We start from the raw sequence: 18,639 nt of genomic DNA on the forward strand, positions 1-18,639 counted from the left end.
TAGTGTCAACCCTGAGTTGGGCGTATAGAAAAAAACGAAGGTGATGGTTTCAAAGTTTTGACATCATAAACTATCAGCTTTCTTACTCGAATAGCTAATTGAACAATGTGACAGATGGTTCCAAGAGTCATGTTAGCCAAGAAGGGCAAGTTGAGTCTTTGTAGAACCCTAGACATACCGTAGATACTCCCCGGGAAGAAAATTGTATTATCGCGACCGCTAGCTACTCCTTCTAAGAAAGTGATGAATTGGTCCCACATATCTTGAGGATATGTATCGTTCATATCGTTACGATCAACCCAATTGTTGAACCAGCTTGGAGGCTCGACCAAGTATATATACGTTTCATTAAGTGATCCATTTGTGACAACATTGAATATGTCGGATCTCCGCTTACAAACATCCATGATATGTTCAGGAGCAATTCCCTTAGAGTTAAATTCTATAAATCTACCCCTTACATTGAAATATACGGGTGGAATTTGGTCCTTGTATAGAGAAACCAGGGTCTCCTTCAGATAGTCAACAGCGTCGTCAAATTCTTTATCCCTTAGAGAAATAAGAGCAAAATGTTCATTGTTCTTCTTCTTTTTCTTCTTAGGAATATTCTTCCTGAAGGCGTTGATAGATTTAAATGTGCCCTGGGAACCCACAGGGCGTTGACGAATTCCAACAGATCTAGGATCAAGAATACTGCTTATGTTAGATAAAGCACGTCCAAGTTCACTTGATACAGTATTTTGATAATTAAAATACTTTGACATACCCCTTCCTACAAAAGGTTGAGTACGTTGACTGGAAGAGATGCTCAGTGCTTGAAGGGATTCCACATATGTTGGTTGTACAACAGGGCTCCTGAATGATGAAGAACCACCAAAACTCCAATCAATATTGAATGAATTAAAATCACTGAATATGGACCTCTCAGAAGCAATACTGCTTGAGGGTCTCATCGAATCCCTAAAGGAAGAGCCATTATTGTTGGAATTGGACCAATTTATAGATCTGACAAAAGAATCGAATGAACCATTCGCTGTGTTAGTTATGTTATCCATAGAATTAACGGTTGAAGTACTAACATAAGGAACATAGGCATACGAATTTGTGGCATTGCTGTTCAGTGAATTAATGCTCGTGGATGAAGTGTTTAGTGATGTAGAGGGTGTGTAGTCTACTGCAAACCCACGTTCACCAACATTCAAACGATCAACGATCGTTTTCCCGCCACTTTTCAATATGCTTTCCATAAGAAGTTTATAATCATCGTCATCATCGGCAGACTTGAGTTTATTCTCATTGAAAATAGAGGCAAAACGTGATCCTCCATAATCTCCCAAGGGTCCATTAAAGGATCTTTGGTTTTCAGAATTGGTTTTTGAAAAATTAACATCCATTTGATCATTAAACTCCATAATGACCAGGTTAAAACAAAATATTAAAGGTTATAGATGATACAACAGTTCCAAAGGGAATCACAAGGTTTTCATTGAAATTAGACAATAATAACAAATCATACAGTTTACCATTAATTATTTGGCTTTAAATACAGCAATCGTACACAATAGGCACAAAATTAATCGAGAATTTATTGAAAATTTTCAATAAGACATTTCAGGAAGAAGTGATTAATAAAATTGATTGATACCAAATGTGTTTGCTTAAGACAAAAAAGAATAAAAGTGCACACAGGAGTAAATACCAAAAGACAGATTATCTTTAAGTGCAACTTATCTAGACAGTAATGTACAGTGAAATGAATGCATTAAATTGTCATGGATAAAATTAGTGTATAAAATACCCATACAGCTACAAAGACAGATTTATTACGCAGAATTTAGACATGAAATCCACAGGATCGGAAATTTCCTTTGTAAATTCTGACCTAAGAGCATTTGCTGCATAAGAACAATGTAAAACTATTATATCAATATCAAGGAAACATCAGATAGGAAAACTCCTTATCATGTAACAAATAGATAGACAGACAAACAAATAAAATGGCAGCCACAACAAATTCAAGGGCCCAGGTAGAGGTCTTCTGACTCTATGGGCATTGCACCCTGCAATTCGTTGCTAGGCCTTAAGATGGGGTTTAATGTGTAGGAGGCAACACATTGCCTTTTATCTTCTCGAATTGGGGGTATCCTTTTATGTTATTACTGAAATTAAAAATTATGGACGTGCAAAAGTAGGCATAGTGGTCTATATCCACATGGATGAGCAGTGTATACAGACAAGCAACTGATAGATGTATCCGTCTATGTCTCGATAAAATACACTCTTCCACTCTAGTACACCACAATTTTAGCGGAAATATATTGTCAACGATATTTTTTGGTACTACATTTCCGTTTGTGCCGCATAGTCACTGTGTCTTTTTACTTAATTCGGTTAATACTGTGGATGTCATGAACGGCATTAAATCTAGATATTATAACTTTATTCGCTTATTTATTGTGCAGATATTATTTACAGGCGGCTCATGCACCGTTCCTGCTCCACTACATTCATTTCACAGACTCGTCTAATATAGTCTACTGTATGTGCATTCGAGGTTAGCACGCCCACAATGTTCGATTTTGTCTGCCTAAGCTGTCTTAGGAGTAGTAGCATCATTGTGCGAACATCAATGTTTCCGCATTGGATCACACTGGAGGTGTTGACATCCCCAATGTTACGCATATGTATATTAAAAATAGTTTCCAGCCACGCGAGATGGAATCCCAAATGAATAGTGCCATTTGGTGACTCATTATTGATGATATTTCGGATAAAATTCAGTAGAACACCAATAAAATTGGTGTCTATTGATGATACGATTGCCTGTATTTTATCAACTGGGACATTTTCATAAACCATCAGAAGTACATTAAAATTGTTCAGAGCCAAAGCCAATATAAAAGCTTCCGTATATTCGTTTTTTTCCAGTGCAGATATTACATTGGTAGTTGTTACATTCTTCGTGAGTAGTTGTGGCTCAAAATTATTGACTGATTTAAGTACCTCATTCACATGCGTTGGTGTCTTGATATAAGAATCCAAGGAATAAATATATAAACCATGAGTTGTAGCAGCTGCAAATTGACGGCCGTCTGATGAAGCTGAAACTGACCATACATGGAACCTTTCCTCCTTTTTAAATTCACCAATTTTTACTCCCGGCAATGACTTATGTGTCTTTATTCTAGTTCTTTCTTGAGCTCCTTCACAATGTTCATCATCAGATAAATCGTATTCTTGTAGTGAGTATCCGTATTCCGTCATATACTTGGAATTTAGAACCCTAGTAATGCCAGAAAGAGAACGATTGTGTGTGAGGGTAAACATATAGACTAGGATATATGAGCCAGTACTGTATATGCAAACATGTGGAGAATTTCGTGATCCACATATAAGTAAGCGTCCGGATGATGAATAAGCTATGGAGTTAAAATGCTGATTCTTATTAACTGACGACTGAATATCATCATCCTTCCTGTTTTTTATATTTATCGCAGAAAAACGTTCAGAATACTCTCTACCACTTTGAATATCTCTAATTCCATCAATACTTCCAATTTGTTCACAGTTATCCAGGTCCCAAAATACTACATGTCCACATAGTATAGATGCCGCTAAAATTGAGTTTCCGCGGGGATCAAAAGCAGTTGCAATTATACTTGACGAATTCAGAAGTGGTTCAGTAGAGCCTCCTTTATCTGCTCGTCCAAAAATATTCCAAATGTTTATGTATTTATCCCATGAAGAAGAAACTAAAAATCCTGAGTAGGCCGGATGTGGATGGAATACCACACTTGAAATTGGTGCTGTATGACCATGCAATTCATCCAACTCTTTCCCCGTTTGCAGATCCCAAATGAAAATAGAGTATGATTCTCCCATGGATCCAGCAGCTACAATTGTCCCCGAAGAGTCACAGGTCACCGATGTATATTGGACCCTTGAGGCTGTTAATACTCGAAAGTTGCGATATCTAAGTAAATCATACGCTCTAACAGTTCCATCAAGGGATGCGGATATTATAGCGTTTGCCTGAATGTTTGTGAAGATTGTATATTAGATCTAACCTGAGGCGTAAAACATATTGCTTCGACAGATGCAGTATGTTCTTGGAAAGTGACATAACACAGCCCAGTATTACTATCCCATAGTTTTATTTTACCGTCAAATCCACCAGTTGCAACAATATATCGACTACCCATCCCTAATTTGTTTGATCCATAATTTTGATCAATGTCCACATTAAGATCTTTGTTTGTATCTTTACCGATGTTTATGGCATGGCTACCACTCGTAGAAAATGATACACATCTTACTCCAGAATAGTGAGCTTGTTGTTTCATTATATATGTTTCGCTTTTCCATTCCCAAACGACCAACTAGATGATATTATATATAGAATATGTAAACTCACCGTTCCAGTCTCTGAACAAGCCAAACCTAGCCAATCTCCATCCTTTGTAATATCAACGGAATCAACAATAGGAAGTTCATTTCCAATACGCAGTGTATACAGGGATTTTAGCTCAGGAATTTCGTATATCCCAAATGTTCCACCTGTAAATCCAACAACAAATATGTTGGTATCCTTGTTATATGATATACGGGAGACCAGTGCCTTCTCGGGCTGATTACAATATCCCTGTGTTTCCTTTATCCAAGTTCTAGAACAGAACGGATGCTCTTCGTTTGCAGAAGTTTTGATATAGGAGACCCTTTCTTTGGCATTTCTTTTTCTTCTTGATCCAATACTCCTTGCTGCATTATCAACATTCGTTCCTTCCGTAAGTTTCCACAAAATTATAACTCCTTCTCTGGATATACTACATATATGGCCCATATCTTTGGTGAAAAATGCAGATTTAATCGATCTACGATGGTCAACAAATGAAGAGGGAACAAATCCTGGTATTGGATCAACTGACCATAATCTAACGGTCATGTCCTTCGACGATGTAATTATAAACTTCGAATCACTTGACCAATCCAGATGATTGATTTTGTCCATATGTCCAGTGAGTTTCCTGTGCAATTTCATCTTCCAACATAATTCTTCCTGAGGAGACGTCCATATCATAAGCTTATTAGCTATTGCTACCGCGAAATAATTTGTGTCTGGACTAAAAGAAGCATGGCCTATTATGTGCTTTGGGTCATTCAATCTTCCAACGGGACCATCGATTGATCTCGCAGAGATACTCGTCGCATCGTTCAAATTGAGACGATGAAGTATTTTGTCTCTGAGAAGATTTAGTACATAGCAGTATCCATCTTCATCAATCAAGTTTGCCAATGGCTTTGTTGGATGACAAACGATTGATACCAGATCTGATCTTGTTTCGGAAGATAATGTCGTACTTTTGTTGGTCTGAAGATCGTAAATCGTTACTCTATTTCCTACAGGAGCCAATAATGATCCTCCTGTAAGTGATTATAGTGTAATTACGGATTAAACATGTATATAATGTAGATTTTCTTACCATCAGGGCTAAAGGAGATCCTACCTCCTGTATAAGGGGCTCCACATACATTGCCCAAGGAGTAGATAGACATTAGATAGCTTTAATAGAGTAGGCGGATCATTATAGAGATTTTTTTAACCATGGAACATCTTTGGGAGAATAACTCTTCAAATAACCGAATTATAGCAAAAATTATGAATATTTTAATTATATTATGGTAGAAATAAATCTGGGAGTTCGAGAAATTGATTATTTTTTCTTGCGTTAAGAATTTACAAATCATACCAGATTCCAAGATGGTTATTTTCCATTTTACCACTCAAAATTCGCCTCCGGTGTTCGCCACCTTAGCATAGTGGTAGTGCATCGGTCTTGTAAACCGAAGGTCGGGGGTTCGATCCCCCCAGGTGGCTTTTGTCTTTGTTTCTTTATTATTTTTCCTATGTAATCAATAAACAAATATTATGGACAATGGATACCCAATTAGCCATTTATATAGTACACATATAGGATTGTAAACAGCCTTTAGTTGGATCCAATGTCTGGTTGTTAATTTTTTTTACTCTTGGCCTGTGTTACCTTTCATAAATACACTCAAAGTTCATGTTGTCAATTGTTATAGCATTCACAATTCATTCATTCTCATGTGTGGCCATAAATTTTCATACGCGAAGCCCAACGCTTTCAGATTCTCCAGCGCTTAAGATCGATGATTATCTAGTCTTTCCTTCATCATGTTGTAACCATCCTACTGGCATGAAATTATTGCCTACTAATGAGGACTACATTTTTTCGTACCTACCAGATAAGCTGGAAGAAGGGAACATTAAAGCAATAGGAGCTTTGATTAAAGGTTTTAGTTTAAATCCATCATTCACGTCACATTTAGAACCTGTTGCAAAGGACCAACTAAATGAACTACTAGACACGGGTAGTCTAGAAATCAAGCCTCCTTTTGTACCGGTGAGTGATAAACTCTACACATTGCATTATTATAGCCAATGGAGCTAAGTGGTGACGGAAAGAACTATAACGACGAAGTTAAGGGTACTACAGAGATATTAAATGGCGCGAATCCCGAAACTGAAGTTTCCTCAAACGGTAAGTTACAACAATCTCCGAAAAACTTTTCAGAGAAGGAGGATTCCGAATTAAGGGACAATTTGATTCAAAATTTATCAGAAGTGAATGCATCGAAGACGATGTTTGGGGCTAATTAGCTATGGCTTTCATAGTTGTGATTTCTACAGAGAATTTCCGATTACTCTAAGATAATTTCGTTAATTTTTAAATATCTTTCTAGTTATGGATTTTCACATTTATTTTCACGGTAATAATGTATAATTAAGATGAAGCATTCCATATTTTATAAGGATGATGTTATCGAGTCTTACGACAATCAGGTGTGTATATATATATCATTATTTAAATGTTTAGGATGGTCGCCGTGTATCATTGAGGAAAAGAACAAAGTCACGAAGATATACGGAATCCGAATATGGTCTTGACGCAGATGAATTTGACAAAACTATACCTCATGTTAATGAAATCATAGTTGAAAACGAAACGAAAGCGTGGAATTCATTTTATACCAACGAGAAAATATCGGACATCCCATTTTCTGGGTTTGGTACTGCTGAAACAGTTAAGGTTATAGCACTATCATTACGAAGGTTGCGTAAAAATTCAGAACTCATGTCTAATGATGATACAATACTGGAGGTTGGTCATGGAAAACATCCTCTGATTTGGGATTTGAGAAAAAGGTTTAGATTTAGGTACTACTTCGGAATAGAGTTCAGTGATACTGCAATATTTGAAGCTATCAAGCTTAAAAGTAAACTGTTTTGGTCGGACAAGGATAATTATATCGGTAAAAATGCTGAATTTCTTTCAACATCTTCATTAAAATATTTTAATCCGGACGGATCTACAACCGCTACTGTTGTAGTACCGGAAAATTTACAAAAATCGACTCTTTGCGCAGGTTCTATTTCCATTATCCTTGGAAAAAGTTTCCTAGACTATATATCTTGCAGGTTTGTCTATTTTATATGGGTCATATCATTTAAGGTTAACTCAAAGTATAAATGCATCGAATTGGAATGCTGAGCCAAGAATATCTCAATCAGTTGTTGATACGTTCGATTCCTTAGCGCTCGCATTAAGGGATTCGGATTCTTCTATTCTTATGTTCATTGAACCTGAGTTTGTTTTTATCATAAAAACAAAATGTACAGCGATTTTGTTAAATTTCGGGACCACATTGGTATTATAACTAAAGTGATTTACACTTCAACCTTTATAAAGGATTCTCCCGCAAAAATGCTGAAGTTAGCATTTGTAAGACGTCACAATAATCTTGGAGCAATTTGTTATTCTCTCAAGAGAACCAGTGTGACTTACAAGGATTATTTGGAGTTAAGGAATGATGTGTATGAAGTAACCAAAAAACTGTACCAACTTCAAGGATATCAAGATGAAGATTGGCTTCTACCGTATACAGTTCCACCAAAATGGAACAGTACAGATACAAAGGATTTTGAGAATATCTCATATATTTGATTCCTTTTTCAGATTTAATCACCCCTAGTATCTAAAGTTACCCATATTGTGTGTGGGAGCGATCTGGATGCGTAGACCTTGTACATGGGTCTTTGACACATTATATTTTATATTCAAAATGCGGCTTGTTTTCACATGTAATAATCGATAATATCATGTACAATAGATTTTATTTAATTTTGTGTCTTTGTTCATATGCAAATTGTATAAAATTTAGAGGTTCTGTTGGATTCTTAACCAACGATTTTTACTTTACCAACGTAGATGGAGTAAGCCGCAAATTCGTTATTTTTGGTGATCTCCTAAGAGATCCAAGCGCTGATCACCCCTTATTTCGATACAAGAGTTCTACGCTTCCACCGTATGTTTAATTGCTCTATTGTTTCATAGCATTTAGATATCCATACTATGACGCCCCTAGAAACTTGTTTTTTGATACTTCAAAGTTAAATTCTTCCGAAGAGAATGAATATGAATCACAAACCTGCTCCGAATACTTAAAGAATTCAGAGCTCAGAAGGTTATATACAGCTACTTATGATATATATTTGTTAGGAGAGGAGAACCGGTAGAACATCAAAACGATACTCCTATAGAAGATGTTAATCGAACATTTTGCCCAAATTATAGAAAACTCATACATTACGGGAATATAAAGAAGGAAATAGGCAAGATGGAGACAGATCTCGCTGAGTATGATCTAATAAGACCAGGGATAGGTCCGTGGCCGAGTTATGAAGAACTTTGTGAAAAAGGCATGGATATAAATACCTCATTGTTCCAAGAATTTGATCCATTTGATAAGTTGGAGAAACATTTACAACCTAAACCAACGATTCGTAATGATATCAAAACTATTGCGGAGGCTAGAACTGAACAAAAACGTTGGCTAAAAAGGAGTCGTAGCGATGAATGGGCACTAACGTATGAAGAATTTGCCAGCTTACCTTTGGAAATGAGAGAGGCATATTATGCAAACCGTTATCCAGTGAGTGACGAAGATGAGCGATTTTGGATGGTGTTGAACTATAGAAGAATTATAGAGAATGATTACTACCACCAGAAAAATCCACTCGAGTTCAGGTATATGGAAGATAGTTGGACTTATACTCCAAAAGACAGTCCTGTATTTCAAGATTTGAAAAATTGGGACGATCCACTGGATAGCCCTTGGAGACTTCGGGCCGATGAAGTAATAAGGTATGATGATTTCCAATTTCATTAAATTTTATAGGGACTGCGTTTCATTTGGTTGGCCTCCACAGAAAGTTAGGTTGCACACTGGTCTTGATGTGTATGATATCACTTGGATGGCTGGAGTTGTGAAAATCATAGTTGAAAGAACTCGTGATGAACTTACTACTATTTCTGAGGACGAACTAGCACTTATGGTTATGAAGCTGGGTTTGTTAATGCATATATCTGCAAACCTTTTCTCTAGAAAAGAGGTTGGAAGAAATGGACAATGATGAATATACTCAAGTTCTCAAGAATCACACAATATTATTAGAAACTAGAACGTCTAAACAGGCAATTTTACAATGTAGGAAAGATTGGAATGACCATATTGGTGATATTGTCACAATAACCTTCAATAACAGTGATGAAAAAGTCACCGGACGTCTCATGGGATCATACAACGCCCTTGGAATTTGTCTTAATGTTGCTAATCTCAAGACAACCTTCCCACTTTCGTTCATATATGAGGTTAGAAGATTCATCCTAGGTTCATAGGTAATATAGGTTAAGTTAGGGTGATGATCTTTAGGCAGTATGCACAATTTTAATTTTCACATTAGGATCACATTTATCCTACTTTAACAGTTATAATTCAACAATTATCATTATATGCATATTTTAGATCTTGTTTTGTGGTAGATTGATTTATGAACGACGAAATTATCGGACTAGATTCACACTCAGAGTTTGAGGAATTCAATTTACATGAATATTTCTCATATTTCAACAATTTATGTTTTGATGGGTTTTTAGATGTTGTATGTGTTTCTTGGAGTAAGAAATTAACACTTTCTGCGGGTATTTGCTCATACGAGGTTGTATTTTAGTATTTCACACATTTGTATCTTTAGAAAGAAGGTTATTGCAACATTCGCCTAAGTGAATCTCTTTTGAGATATAGAGCAGTTAAGGAATGCAAGGTAAAGGTCAAAGATTTCATAATGTGTCTAAATAGGAGATTCTCCTACATGAAATGATCCATGCATATTTGTTCCTTAAAAAGCGTAATAAGAAACTTTATGCACATGGAAAGGTTGGTTGAGTGGATATGAATTTATGGAACAGGAATTTATATGGCATATGAACCGAGTTAATGAAATTACTGGACTCAACGTTACAATATATCACAACTTTCATGACGAAGTAAATTACTATAGAAAACACATTTGGCGTTGTACAGTAAGTAGAATGTTATTAATATATGCTTGTTTCAGGGTGATTGTCGATTGAAGTCACCTCATTTTGGTTATATTAAGAGATCCAAGAATATAGCACCAGGTCCCAGGGATAGATGGTGTATGTTTAAATGCTATCTGGTTATGAAACTTTAGGGAAAAAGCACGCTAACACGTGTGGTGGAACATTCGTTAAGTTAGGTGAAGATACTTGTGATGAAACGAAGCGAGTAGATAGAACGTTAACATTACACAAAAATACTATTGACCCATCTGATAACACTATCAAAGTATCATCTGGAACGTATGACTCACCAATTATCATTTGATTATTTTAAAATGGAAAAGGGTTTCTTTAAAGGTTATTTTCCAACAGTGAGTAAGGGTTGTGAATCCAAATGTGAAGCATTTTTCAAATGCATGAAATCTGCGATAACTATAGAGAACAGCGGAGAAAAAAATTTAGAAGATGTTTCAAAGGCATGTAGCTCCCAAAAAGACTTTTACGAAAAATGTAATGAATCACAAAAATAATGAGTACATAAAATATACCATATATAATAACAACGTTATTGTGTTTACTTCCAGACCTTGCAATCTGCAATTGGTACACCATCAATATCGTCGCATGCACAAAAGTAATCAGCAACAACCTTCTTATCTGCCTCATTCGTCACATCGAGTTTGTCAAAGCTATGGAATTCAAATGAGGGATGACTTGTAATAAGTTCCGGCAATTCGGTTCCCCTAACGAGCCAGACACCCTTGATATCAAAGGCACTCCCGGAGCCCAAAACATTTAATACTGCGAATGAATAATGCCTAAGTTCCGTCTCGAATCTTTGCAAGAAGCCGCTAAGCATGTTCGATGTGAATATTTCAGATGTACATTCATCCTCAAGCTTGTTGTACTTCATGAAATAAAATGTCCAACCTGCTGGATCAAAATTTTCCCAGAGCCACGGCATGACACCAGAGTACAAGTCACCCTTACAGTTGCTGTAAGTTTTCTTCCATTGATCCAAACTGAATGAAGTAGGTGGTAGCAAATCCATTGGGTTCTTTACCTTTGGTTTTGGTTCGTCCTTGGGAGCCTCCTTTGGAGTATCAAATAATGATCCGGTGGCTTTGAATGTAACTAGCATTTTGGAGAAGGTTAAAAATGCGTCACTAGCCTTTACAGTTCTCGTCAATCTAGCCAAATGGACCAAACTATCAAGGAATGAAGGTAGAAGTTTTTCCTCAGCAACCAAATGGTCCAATGTAACAACCAAAACGAGATCCGATACACCCAAGCTCTCTCCTACCAAGAATGTGTTTCCAGCCAAGAAACCGTTTATAGCCTTTACAACCTTTCCTACGTAGGCATCGGTGGTTCCATCTGCTGGCAGACCCTTTCCACACCTACTAGCCATAAACAATCCATTGTGGAAAAACTCTAGCCATGATGTCATATCGGTGAGGTTGAATAAAGCAGCCTCATCAACAGCTCCCTTTACAGCAGCTTCAGCCAAATGGCGGCAAATGCTGATATGACCACAAAGATCACCGTGGTTGCTACCCAAAAGAAGATTGACACAAGGTTTAAGCTCACTAAATGGACACTCTTTACCGGAGGCTGATTCGCATTTACCCTTGGCCAGAGCAAAGTCGAATTTTAGGTCAAGAAATGCAGTTGTTGCAAGAACAGCCTTAGTTCCCAAATCATCAATGTCAGCACCCGTGATTTTCTGTATGTTTTATGACAATTTTGAGCATAGATCAACAAACCATTTTGACGAAGGTAAAAGTTGTTAAACAAGATAGAAGATTCTATTATAAGAGGAATATAATTTTGTCTTAGTATTTTAAAACTTCAACCAAATTATTGAGAATAAAATACGTTGTGGAACGCCAAAACACACATTCGGACTCTGCAGTTACATGGCAAACTGCCTCACAAAAATAAAGGGGAGAAATATTCTAGTTTTCGGTATCTTCCTAATATTATTCATTAGGAGAATCATGTTTACACTAATTTGGCACATGATCGCTTAAGAATGGTTTTTAATGCCGATTATATGACCTATCATACAAGTGATAGAAAATGCGGGATCTATATCACAGAATTGTAGGCATTTGATAAAATGGCTATATAGGAGTCATGTGTCGAATGAGGTATTATAGAACTTGATGTTACGATCACTTTATTGTCTTCCTTTTGGTTAGCTATTTTGCCCTTATATTCTCTTGCCGGTTCGGAGACTTTGCTTACATTTAAAAAGAGCAGTTTATGTGATTTTATGATCATTTATCCTTGCGGTTAGAATGTGTATCTGTCACCTCTCAGGAGCGCATTAGCAAAAGTTATCACTATAAAACATAGTTCCTTTGATACAGTGTCATCGTTACAGATTTACCATGTTAAGGTGTTAAGTCTGTAGTTTGTTTGGTATCTATGATTTTTATGTCTTGAAAGGTCGGTGGGGCGACACCGTTTTGTGTCGAGCGCAAGATAGGCCCTTTCTTTACTTTAATATATTAGTTTTACGGTCAATTTTTAACCAACAAACACCACATTCTTGCTAATTTTAATAGTGCAATAGTATAGATATCGGTTTGGAAATATCTTATCAGTTAAATACCTTTACTGTTTCATTCTAAAATCTCGAAAGGTGAGGATAAATCTGTCCTGTTTTCTTAGGGTTGCAAATATCATATTATTACTTTACTTTACGCTGTCATAACACCTTTATCTGTCCGAAATTTCCTCGTGTCTTGGGCTGGTGTTGTTTTTTGTACTTTGTATTCTCTTGTCCTTCCGTTCATTTATTCTCATCTTTGCTAATACCTTACATTTCAAATATATATAGTTGTGTAGACATAATTGTAACAATGGTTCGCATCGGAAAGACTGTAAGACCAAAGGTCAAGCTTAACAGAAAGAAGACAGTTGAAACCAAATATGGTAGATCAAAGATAGTTGGCCGCAAATTTGCTAGTGTTCCAAAGGTACGCAAGAGCTTGCAACCTGGCGCTGTATTGATCTTGTTGAGTGGTAGCTACAAAGGAAAGCGTGTTGTGCTTTTGAAGGTTTTGGAAAGTGGTCTATTGGTTGTAACCGGACCATTCTCATTCAATGGTGTACCATTGAGACGTGTTAACCCACGTTATGTCATTGCTACCTCCACCAATGTCTACGCATTGGAGGGTGTTGACGGTGCAAAGTGCAAGGCCGCAGTTGAAGCTGTTGTTGCTCCATTGACTGATAAGTCATTTGGAAAGACTAGCGCCACAAAAATTGCAGAGTTTAAGGAACGTAAGAAGCGCAGCAAAGGAAAGGATTCCATGTTTGTTGAGGAGGCTTCATCTACTGCAAAATCTGCTGAGGATAAGAGCAAGATAGTAGAAAGCCAAGACAAGGTAGATGGCGTCTTGGTACCATTCCTTAAAAAATCTGAGATCTTGTGCCAATACTTGAAAAGTCTCTTCACTCTTCGCAACAACATGCATCCTCACTTGTTGAAGTTTTAAGTTATAGTTTACATTTTATGTGATTTGAAAGAATGTTGTGGTTCCGGTAAGAAATCTCCCGCTACATTTATTGTGTCTTTAAGTCTGGAGCTTGTGTTTTTTGATTCTTGTATTAGCTTGCGCTGTACTGCGATTTCTTCTATATTCCCGTCCACGGCCTTGTTGATTTCTTCCAAGGTAAGTGTCTCGTACCGTACGAGTGCCTTTGATAAGTTATGTAATTGTCCGATATTATTCCTGATTACCGATGATGCTCTTTCGTATGCTTCCTATATGATATTGTAACTTATACTTGTAAATTTACATCTAGTAGGGTTTGAACTGCAGAATCTATTTTCTTCCTAAGCTCTTCACTAAGCTCCGGATATCTTTTGGTGTCAATATACATAGGCCCGCTCACGTTCTTCAAACCAACTCCAAATTTCATTACCTGAAAGGTAATATTGACGATAGAAATGAACGTACCATTGTTCTCGCAATTTCTGTTGCTCTTTCCAAGTCACTTTGACACCCTGTAGTAATGTTTTCCTTCCCATAAATCGCTTCTTCCGCGGCCATTCCACCCATTAATACATCCAATTCAGATTTTAGTTCCACCATGCGTGTATCATATTTTTCTTCAGGTATTTTCCAGGTCTAATGGTATTAAATATTGTGAATTATGAACAAACCACCCCCAAAGTTCGTCCCCTTGGTAATATAGTAGCCTTGTGGACCTTTGTTGTGCCTTGGGTATGAAGACTAACAAGTGTGTGTCCCCCTTCATGATATGCAGTAGCTGTGCGTTCACGATCATTAACGAGTGGTTTCCCTTTGAGCCCAACCACAACCCTATCAAATGCCTCTTCTATAGCCGATGTTGTAACAGAAGCTAGTCCTTGTATAGAACATTTCAGAGCAGCCATATTTAAAATATTAAAAATATCAGCTCCGGTCATTCCAACTGTCCTCTTTGCAATAGTTTTTAAATCTACTTCCGGTGATAATAATATCTTTTTACTGTACAACTTGAGGATTTCATAACGACCTGTATAATCTGGAAGGGGTATGTGAATTGTTTTGTCCAATCTTCCAGGTCTTATCAGTGCAGGATCTAAACTTTCCGGAAAGTTTGTAGCACAAAGTACAACAACTCCATCATACTTTGCAAAACCATCTAATTCGACCAATAATTGGTTGAGAGTCATCCTAACACTACTATGATCAGTGGACGATCTCTTTGAACCGACAGCATCCAATTCATCAATGAAGACTATACATGGTGAAATTGAGCGTGCAGTTTTGAATAGTTCTCTTATTCTGCGCGCACCAACGCCTACAAACATTTCTTCGAATTCGGAACCGGATGAATGGATAAATGGTACGCCGGCCTCACCAGCTACTGCTCTAGCTAACAGGGTTTTTCCTGTACCAGGACTTCCTGCTAATAATATTCCTTTGGGCAATTTAGCTCCAAGCTTTTCAAATTTTTTGGGGTTACGCAAATATTCAATAATTTCATCTAACTCCTCACGGACTTCATCACACCCCTGAATTATTAATGTCGATATATATGAATTTCTAACTTTCACATCGTCAAAAGTCGTATCTAAGTCTTCTGGAGAAACTATTTTAAATGAATATTTTATGCCCCTTTGGAGGTTTTGGTTTAGCATCAAGTAAAACGTCCCAAAGCACAATGCGATCGTTCCAATCGATAAAAGTCTCCTTGAGAATTTCAAACTATAAGTCATCTGTGAACACCTGTTTGAGACTTACAAGCCATTGGTATTACCATTAGGGGAGTTAACAACAACATGAATAGGATTCTTATCATCAGTTTTGAGATACATTTCTTTATTCTCGGGAAAGTTTCCACGATTATCCTAAACGAGTCAATGTGCGTATATTAAGAGTGACGTACGTTGAAGATTTCTCCTGAGAGAGTGTCACTGTTTGTATCAACCAACGACTTGAGAGATCTGCTATCCAGAGAGTTGGTAAAAACCAACGCCTTTAGATATTCCTTTAAAATACCCTCATCCTTTGGTATTGTGTTCGAATAGCACGATTCGACGGCTCTAATTACCAGGCGTGGGTCATATGCGTTGGCTTCGCGTAGATTAAGTTCACTTAACCTTTTATTCTGTATACCATCTTCTATAGTTCTTCTAAGGCGGTAGATTCTAGTGCTGGAATGTGTAAATCTTCTATCAAGTGACCTAATTGTAGAGATAGTTCCATACACAGGCACATTAGACTTAAGAACCCCGGAAAAAATGGTAGGATTCTGTGCCATCTTACAAATATAATAAATTCAATATTTATATTAGAATTAGCTGGATAAATGGTGGATGGCCCATCAAATTATTACTATTAGCACGACAAAAGACAATTCGCTCTCTTAATTATCACTTCCACGCGCGATATTACTCACTGTCGCACTCAAATTAGAACGTTGATTATATTGACCCAGTTCTAAATCAATATACCGATCTGACGCAACATTAGGTATTTCAATATTGGCATACCGTCACTGAATATCGAACGTTTAGTATCAAAAGAGACGAAACTTTTAGGCTTGTTAGAAAGTTTATCAATTAGTTTCTTTCTAGCAAAATAGGCGTCCTGAAATTTCCCAAATCGAAGTACAATCCATTGAGGATCCATTCTACACACGAATAAAGATTTTGAATGTATCTTACTCCCTCGTTGAATTCCTCTTCTTTTTTATAGTATCCAACATTGAACAATCGACATAATTATCCTGTAATTGCTGCAAAAAAGTTGAAACACCTACCAATATTTGAGCCTTGGAATCATCGCTAAAAATTTGATATGGTCGTATATACAACAAACGTTATTTGTGAACTCGCTGTAATTACAAATGGGTTGTCCAGATTCCTTTTTCCAAAATGTGATTTTATTGTACACTGGGTAGAAACTACGGGAATATTGACGAAAAAATTAAACAAACATGGTAGTTCAGAATTTTGTTCTATACTATCGTCTATTTTATCAACTAGACTGTTTGCGATGAATCTTAAAGCATCTATAACAATTTTGATATAGTTAGCTATAATATAACCTGTCTCTCGTTTAAAAGGTGGATATAGAGCTATCAGAAGGCTATGTTTCCTCTCAGCCTTTTCCGGATATACTAGTCTTCCGCAACATAAAAATCCAAAGACACGAATATCTTCGTAGCATAAGGCATCTCGTCCTTCTTTATTTTCGAATTCTGATAATACGCAAAATATGGATTAGGTTTCAATCTTACCTATTATCGCATAAAGCGGCGAATATTTGTCCTTTGGAGGAGGTATTTTGTTTTTCAGAGAATCTTTTTTTACCAGAACACTTAATGGTGGTAGGCGATCACTCATTATTTCTACATTTTTAATCACTCCGAAACGGGATACAACAGAAAATATTGATTTTTTGAGATCCCCCAACTCTACAAATGGTAGATTATATAAAAATGCATATCTACTTTCATCTATTTCTATATTTTCTATATTTTCATAATCCCAATCTATATTTGCTTCACAAACGGCTTTCTGTAAGAATAATTTTATCTGCCCATTTCACATACCGTTATATTCTGCTCTTTTAGGAATTTAAATCTGTTAATTTTCAAATATTGCATTGCAATATATCTACGTCTGCTAGAGCTAGTCATCATACTTTCACTTATGATTTTATTATGCGGTTCTTTGGAGTTTTGGACTGTTGAGAATTTTTCAAAGTCTTCCATCCCAAAGGATGTCTTGAATGTTTCAAATGAATTATCCTATATTCATGTCTAATAAACCATTAAACTTACATAGCTTAAAATATATCGAACCCGCAACATAGAATAAAAATCATTACATGTTAGGATATCGATACATCTAATAAACCATTTAGCAAGCTGTTCATGGTCTGATTCTGGTTTATGTTTCTTTATACATTTTAGAAATCTATTTAGATAAATCCTACGCACAGCTTCAGATTTTCTTCCAGAAACAGTTTGATAAAGAGCTAACACCAAATTTGTAATCCTAGTCACAGTTACAATATCAAAGTTATTATATGCATAGAGAAGAAGATTTTGATGTGATTCCTTACATAATTGTTTCACGTTCAAATCAATAACTTCTCCATCATCATTAGTTATTATAGAACTCGGGATATTGTATTTGGCCATATTGATTGGCCTATAGTTGGTGGAAAACGCTTTATGGTCATTTTGTTCAAAATAGGATGTACGATACCTCAAGTGCGTACAAAACTTTGACGATTTAATCCAATATACATTGTTACATATTGAGAATCTAGATGTTAAAACAGTATTAAGTAACTTTAGGCCATCAAATTTCGGTATGAATGATTTTGTATTCATACTATTTGAAAAATCTCAACTATTAAATCCTTGAAGAAGCATATTCTCAAGGATTTGGAACACAAACAAAATTTCATGTATTTTCGACAAAATAGATTATTATAGCCCTTAAAAATCTTGATTTGAATCCTTTGTGCTATACACTACAGACGATCACAATAGACTTATTTCTTATGTTATTGCATATATTTTTACTATAATTATAGACCATATTTGTTTTAAAATGCAGTATAATTGATATTCATGTTTTAACTTCTTTCATTATTACATATCTTCCCTTTCATCTCTTTGGCCTATGAAATGGCGAATCCCAAGGGTTTAA

The 18,639-nt window shown here is 36.3% G+C and overlaps 10 protein-coding genes and 1 non-coding gene across 11 annotated transcripts, besides 3 other annotated features; 6 read left to right on the forward strand and 5 right to left on the reverse strand.

Annotated features, from left to right (window-relative positions):
• Positions 1-5: 5 nt before the first annotated feature.
• On the reverse strand, positions 6-1,412 carry BEWA_007990 (hypothetical protein; the record flags this gene model as incomplete). Its single annotated transcript, XM_004830999.1, has 1 exon — positions 6-1,412. One exon carries the CDS (start codon positions 1,410-1,412, stop codon positions 6-8), a length of 1,407 nt encoding a protein of 468 aa, XP_004831056.1.
• A 1,057-nt stretch (positions 1,413-2,469) lies between these two features.
• BEWA_008000 (WD domain, G-beta repeat family protein) lies at positions 2,470-5,553 on the reverse strand (the record flags this gene model as incomplete). Its single annotated transcript, XM_004831000.1, has 4 exons — positions 2,470-4,032; positions 4,068-4,379; positions 4,415-5,421; positions 5,481-5,553. The coding sequence occupies 4 exons, from the start codon at positions 5,551-5,553 to the stop codon at positions 2,470-2,472; spliced, it is 2,955 nt and encodes a 984-aa protein (XP_004831057.1).
• Positions 5,554-5,649: 96 nt separating this feature from the next.
• Positions 5,650-5,678: a sequence feature (AT_rich).
• Positions 5,679-5,803: 125 nt separating this feature from the next.
• On the forward strand, positions 5,804-5,875 carry BEWA_008010. Its single transcript has one exon. It is a non-coding gene; the product is annotated as a tRNA-Thr (tRNA).
• Positions 5,876-6,218: 343 nt separating this feature from the next.
• BEWA_008020 (hypothetical protein) lies at positions 6,219-6,682 on the forward strand (the record flags this gene model as incomplete). The annotated part of the gene is made up of 3 exons (XM_004831001.1): positions 6,219-6,425; positions 6,461-6,563; positions 6,597-6,682. 3 exons carry the CDS (start codon positions 6,219-6,221, stop codon positions 6,680-6,682), a joined length of 396 nt encoding a protein of 131 aa, XP_004831058.1.
• Positions 6,683-6,811: 129 nt separating this feature from the next.
• On the forward strand, positions 6,812-8,027 carry BEWA_008030 (hypothetical protein; the record flags this gene model as incomplete). Its single annotated transcript, XM_004831002.1, has 4 exons — positions 6,812-6,865; positions 6,900-7,501; positions 7,536-7,670; positions 7,703-8,027. The coding sequence occupies 4 exons, from the start codon at positions 6,812-6,814 to the stop codon at positions 8,025-8,027; spliced, it is 1,116 nt and encodes a 371-aa protein (XP_004831059.1).
• A 155-nt stretch (positions 8,028-8,182) lies between these two features.
• Positions 8,183-9,761, forward strand: BEWA_008040 (hypothetical protein; the record flags this gene model as incomplete). The annotated part of the gene is made up of 5 exons (XM_004831003.1): positions 8,183-8,388; positions 8,425-8,547; positions 8,583-9,227; positions 9,262-9,431; positions 9,469-9,761. The coding sequence occupies 5 exons, from the start codon at positions 8,183-8,185 to the stop codon at positions 9,759-9,761; spliced, it is 1,437 nt and encodes a 478-aa protein (XP_004831060.1).
• Positions 9,762-9,913: 152 nt separating this feature from the next.
• On the forward strand, positions 9,914-10,770 carry BEWA_008050 (hypothetical protein; the record flags this gene model as incomplete). The annotated part of the gene is made up of 6 exons (XM_004831004.1): positions 9,914-10,081; positions 10,118-10,186; positions 10,222-10,299; positions 10,332-10,445; positions 10,481-10,562; positions 10,598-10,770. The coding sequence occupies 6 exons, from the start codon at positions 9,914-9,916 to the stop codon at positions 10,768-10,770; spliced, it is 684 nt and encodes a 227-aa protein (XP_004831061.1).
• Positions 10,771-11,019: 249 nt separating this feature from the next.
• On the reverse strand, positions 11,020-12,214 carry BEWA_008060 (elongation factor 1 gamma, putative; the record flags this gene model as incomplete). Its single annotated transcript, XM_004831005.1, has 2 exons — positions 11,020-12,171; positions 12,212-12,214. The coding sequence occupies 2 exons, from the start codon at positions 12,212-12,214 to the stop codon at positions 11,020-11,022; spliced, it is 1,155 nt and encodes a 384-aa protein (XP_004831062.1).
• A 736-nt stretch (positions 12,215-12,950) lies between these two features.
• BEWA_008070 (60S ribosomal protein L6, putative) lies at positions 12,951-13,964 on the forward strand. The gene is made up of 2 exons (XM_004831006.1): positions 12,951-13,095; positions 13,302-13,964. Exon 2 carries the CDS (start codon positions 13,316-13,318, stop codon positions 13,952-13,954), a length of 639 nt encoding a protein of 212 aa, XP_004831063.1. The 5' UTR covers positions 12,951-13,095; positions 13,302-13,315; the 3' UTR covers positions 13,955-13,964.
• BEWA_008080 (ATPase, AAA family domain-containing protein) lies at positions 13,963-16,232 on the reverse strand (the record flags this gene model as incomplete). The annotated part of the gene is made up of 6 exons (XM_004831007.1): positions 13,963-14,223; positions 14,259-14,384; positions 14,420-14,590; positions 14,626-15,676; positions 15,713-15,819; positions 15,858-16,232. The coding sequence occupies 6 exons, from the start codon at positions 16,230-16,232 to the stop codon at positions 13,963-13,965; spliced, it is 2,091 nt and encodes a 696-aa protein (XP_004831064.1).
• Positions 14,858-14,879: a sequence feature (AT_rich).
• Positions 16,233-16,237: 5 nt separating the features above from the next.
• Positions 16,238-16,265: a sequence feature (AT_rich).
• Positions 16,266-16,411: 146 nt separating this feature from the next.
• BEWA_008090 (hypothetical protein) lies at positions 16,412-18,317 on the reverse strand (the record flags this gene model as incomplete). Its single annotated transcript, XM_004831008.1, has 6 exons — positions 16,412-16,604; positions 16,639-16,758; positions 16,793-17,174; positions 17,214-17,493; positions 17,529-17,726; positions 17,760-18,317. 6 exons carry the CDS (start codon positions 18,315-18,317, stop codon positions 16,412-16,414), a joined length of 1,731 nt encoding a protein of 576 aa, XP_004831065.1.
• Between the last annotated feature and the right edge of the window lie 322 nt (positions 18,318-18,639).

This window comes from Theileria equi, chromosome 3 (genome assembly GCF_000342415.1).
Source record: "Theileria equi strain WA chromosome 3, complete sequence".
Classification (NCBI taxonomy): domain Eukaryota; phylum Apicomplexa; class Aconoidasida; order Piroplasmida; family Theileriidae; genus Theileria; species Theileria equi.

Bases quoted from the DNA above. Each gene is read 5' to 3' on its own strand.
- BEWA_008070 (XM_004831006.1), top strand. From the start codon at position 13,316: ATGGTTCGCATCGGAAAGACTGTAAGACCAAAGGTCAAGCTTAACAGA.